The sequence below is a fragment of the Spea bombifrons genome, chromosome 7 (genome assembly GCF_027358695.1).
Source record: "Spea bombifrons isolate aSpeBom1 chromosome 7, aSpeBom1.2.pri, whole genome shotgun sequence".
NCBI lineage: Eukaryota > Metazoa > Chordata > Amphibia > Anura > Pelobatidae > Spea > Spea bombifrons.
In genome coordinates this window covers 16,601,085-16,605,489 of record NC_071093.1, presented here as the reverse complement: position 1 = coordinate 16,605,489, position 4,405 = coordinate 16,601,085, and the positions used below count along the sequence as shown (strand labels likewise).

Here is a 4,405-nt window from a genome sequence, read left to right as displayed (position 1 = left end):
AAGGGCATTGTGTTAAATTAATTACAGTTCTTCCTATCATCTGGAACAAAGAGATAAGATCTCATGATGATTTAAAAAAAACAGGAGTCGGAAATAATCAAAATACCGAAACGGCAATTTCATAACACCGACTTCCTGTATTTGCCCGTTATGGACTTCCAACTTGGCATATCATGAGATTCGACACCAAACAAAGGCTTCTTTTAAGGAAATCTTTTCTCGCTGTGTTCATTTATCCTCCTAACAAAGTCACATAAACCAACCAGGAAACGTACAAGGAAGAAGATGGTTTGATATTTGTTCCTGGCATGGAAAGAGTTAATGCAGTGGTAAAACAAAAGTGGGGACAGAGGCAGCCTCATCACACACCCTGCATGCAGTACAAAGTGGCACACATGAACGCACAACGCATGCACAAACAGAATCGCAGGCCCAAACTTGTTGCGAGACTGGCTCATTCTGCTGTAATTAGGAGCCTCTGCCTTTAATCCCTTTATATTTTATTAAACTACATGAAGGATATCAATAGAATTAACGTGGTTTTTTTTTTTACATTTTCACCAGATAATAAAGAAATTGCAAAAAACGAAGGAGACTTATTTGATTACTTTTATTTACATAGCGACAGCAGCTGCCGTAGCGCTGTTACAATAGGGTATAGTGAATAAATATAAGTAATAAATACATGTAAATATCAGTTTAATAACAGTTGCTAAACATAGATACATACAGTATGCTCTAGTGAGCTTACAATCTATTTGGTGGTCGAGGGGGAAGGGCGACAGTTAGAGAGGAGTGCTTGTGTGAGGATGAGCACCAGCAACTATCCCATGCACTCTTTCCAAACAGGATCATTTGTCTTGTACAGTCTCCAGGTTTCCATTGGATCAGTATAAATGCCAATTTCAACCCTGCAATAAGCATTTGACATAAAGATCTTGTGCTAGCATTTAAGTGCTGCCATGCATTCGTTATAGTGCTTAGATCAGGACAAAGTGGATATATAATTATACGTTTAGTGAAAAGACGCCAAGGCAGTATTTAGAAGGATTATTATGTTCAGCCCTAATATTTCAAGGCCCAGACGCTGCTTATTACTTACAAATCTGGCCAGTGGGTGGAATGATCAAATATTTTTTATATCCGGCTTTTCCCTCTGGTTTTTCACTGCTACATGAATTCATTTCTATGGTGAAAAACAGTTTTTTACTGTTTGGAATCAAATCAAAATTTGAACATTAAAACATACGTTTACGGACAGATGAGTAAATCAAATATGCAACCTTAAAATGCCTGGGATGTCCCGCAGCTGGAAAGGCTGCATATAATCTTTGCTATACATATTATGTGTATATATATATATATATATATATAGGATACAATGTATAATGATGTATTCCATGCAGTGAATTTCAATAATTTAAAACAATAGGGATTTTACTGCGAATTGTAAACTTTTTTATTTACACTGAGACTTTTCCCTCCGCACACTTTCCAAGCTCTGTAGTTTCACTACACAGAAAAATCACCCCTCCCCCCTCTGCGTGCCCCTGGCTTTGTTCAGATTCCAACATACCCCCTTCGTTTACCCTTTTATCCCCCCACTACCATTCATCCAATCGGGAGCTGATGGCCAAAGAAAAACAAACCGCCTCATTGGCTTGCAGACAAACCCTGCCTCCCGCCCCTTTCCTGTGCCGCGGGTTTGTGAATGGGGGGTCTAGAAAAGTGATTGGTGTAAGGGGCGCGCCCCTAGACTTTGGCGGATGCCCCGCCCACTTTCCCTACAGCTTCGTTACACCCTCTTTTATAAGGAGAGGAGCAGCGCTTCCTTCAGATTATTGTGATTGGCTGGTTCGAGTTCTTAGGACGTGCTGAATCCCGTTACAAACAAAGTTGTCGCTGGCCGCTTCACAGAAGGAAACATCGCTGGTTCACATGATTTAAGGAGAAACCGTACCTAAAATTTGCTGCTTCGCGTGGACTACCTACGACTTGGGACGGCGGAGTTTCGTTGTCCTAATTTGAACAAGGGTTTGATAGCTCGTTGTTTTGGCAGCTCGTTTCATCTCTCCGGTGCCCCCTGTTGTTCCGAGGAGCACAGCTCAACCACTAGTTGCTACCCGGTGCCCGGGACTCCCGTTCTTAGAAGCGGAGTTGACAATGGCCGGTGTGGGCTTCCTGTTATGCGGCATCACCTTGCTCTTCGGAGAACTCCTTTCCGGTTCGGCCGGTCAGCAGCACCAAGGAGAAAAAGGAATCTCAGTGCCAGACCATGGCTTCTGCCAGCCGATCTCCATCCCGCTCTGCACGGACATTGCCTATAACCAGACAATTATGCCAAACCTGCTGGGCCATACCAACCAGGAAGACGCCGGGCTGGAGGTGCATCAGTTCTACCCGCTGGTGAAGGTGCAATGCTCAGCCGAGCTAAGATTCTTCTTGTGCTCCATGTACGCCCCGGTGTGCACGGTGCTGGAGCAGGCTATCCCCCCGTGCCGGTCTCTGTGCGAGCGGGCAAGACAAGGCTGCGAGGCCCTCATGAACAAGTTCGGCTTCCAATGGCCCGAAAGACTGCGGTGCGAGAACTTCCCTGTGCACGGGGGAGGCGAGATCTGCGTGGGGCAAAACAGCTCAGACACACCGTCTGGCCCCACGGCCAACCCTACCCCTTACTTACCGGACATTATCACCTTCAATCCTATCGCTACACGGGAGTTTACTTGCCCCCGGCAGCTCAAAGTTCCACCTTACCTGGGCTATCGTTTTCTTGGGGAAAAAGACTGCGGGGCCCCCTGCGAACCCACCAAAGCCAACGGATTGATGTATTTCAAGGAGGAAGAGGTGCGCTTTGCCCGCTTGTGGGTGGGTATCTGGGCCATCCTGTGCGGCATCTCCACGCTCTTCACCGTACTCACCTACCTGGTCGACATGAGGCGGTTCAGCTACCCCGAGAGGCCCATCATCTTCTTGTCGGGCTGCTACTTCATGGTCGCCGTGGCTTATGCCGCCGGTTTCCTCCTCAAAGATAAAGCCGTGTGCCTGGACCGCTTCTCGGACGATACCTACCGCACGGTGGCACAAGGAACCAAGAAGGAGGGATGCACCATCCTCTTCATGATTCTCTACTTCTTCGGAATGGCCAGCTCCATCTGGTGGGTCATCCTGTCACTCACCTGGTTCCTGGCAGCCGGCATGAAGTGGGGCCATGAGGCCATTGAAGCCAACTCTCAGTACTTCCACCTGGCTGCCTGGGCTGTGCCGGCAGTGAAGACCATCACTATCCTGGCCATGGGGAAAGTTGACGGAGATATCCTGAGTGGGGTTTGCTATGTCGGCATCAACAGCGTAGATTCCTTGCGTGGATTCGTGTTGGCGCCGCTCTTCGTGTACCTTTTCATCGGCACATCCTTTCTCCTGGCCGGGTTTGTGTCGCTGTTCCGCATCCGAACCATCATGAAACACGATGGCACCAAGACCGAGAAGCTGGAGAGGCTGATGGTGCGGATAGGGGTGTTCAGCGTGATGTACACGGTGCCGGCCACCATCGTGCTGGCTTGTTACTTCTACGAGCAGGCCTTCAGGGACACGTGGGAGAAGACCTGGCTCATGCAGACCTGCAAGAGCTTCGCGGTGCCCTGTCCCAACCACAACTTCGCCCCCATGAGTCCGGACTTCACGGTCTTTATGATCAAGTATCTCATGACCATGATCGTGGGAATCACTTCGAGCTTTTGGATATGGTCGGGGAAGACCCTGCAGTCCTGGCGCAAGTTCTACCACAGGCTGAGTAACAGCAGCAAAGGGGAGACTGCTGTGTGAAACCAGACTGCTGCCCCGCGATGGAGCCAAAAGAGACTTTATTTAAAGGGACTGTTCTATGCCATTGAAACTGTTGCTCATTCCTTGACAGCCTTTCCTACGCCGCACCATATCCGTTCTCTTCCAGATAAACCGGACTGCATAGGGGAGATCACTCGTGTGTCGGGGGCTCGGATGCCGCGGGAAGGGCATTCCTCATTGTGTTGTATTGACGTTTTTTTATGCCTGGGAATATGCACTGTACGGACCGCTCGGGAACCCTATGCTTTCCTGCGAGTGCTGGTGGAGTTGGGGTTCTAGATATTCCATTAAGGACTATAATAGATGAAACCGAGTGCTTCCCTCTGATTATCTACATGTTATAAATGGCAGGTTAAGCAGCCCGGTCATTCCAGGTGTCCTTTTAGCAAATGGCCTGTTCTGTTTTGTTGGTATACAGTGTGAGTGGCAGAAGGTGACATTCTTGCGTTTGCCATTTACTCAGCTGCCAGACATAGGATTTCTGTTTACTATTCACAAACCTTGATCTGCTAGGTAAATACTTGGGTCCCTTAAGCACCCCGCGGACAGTTAATTAAAAGTC

The 4,405-nt window shown here is 48.1% G+C and overlaps 1 protein-coding gene across 1 annotated transcript; it reads left to right on the top strand.

Annotated features, from left to right (window-relative positions):
* The first annotated feature begins 1,859 nt into the window (after positions 1–1,859).
* FZD7 (frizzled class receptor 7) lies at positions 1,860–3,909 on the top strand. Its single transcript, XM_053471200.1, has one exon. It carries the CDS (start codon positions 2,164–2,166, stop codon positions 3,820–3,822), a length of 1,659 nt encoding a protein of 552 aa, XP_053327175.1. The 5' UTR covers positions 1,860–2,163; the 3' UTR covers positions 3,823–3,909.
* The last annotated feature ends 496 nt before the right edge of the window (positions 3,910–4,405 follow it).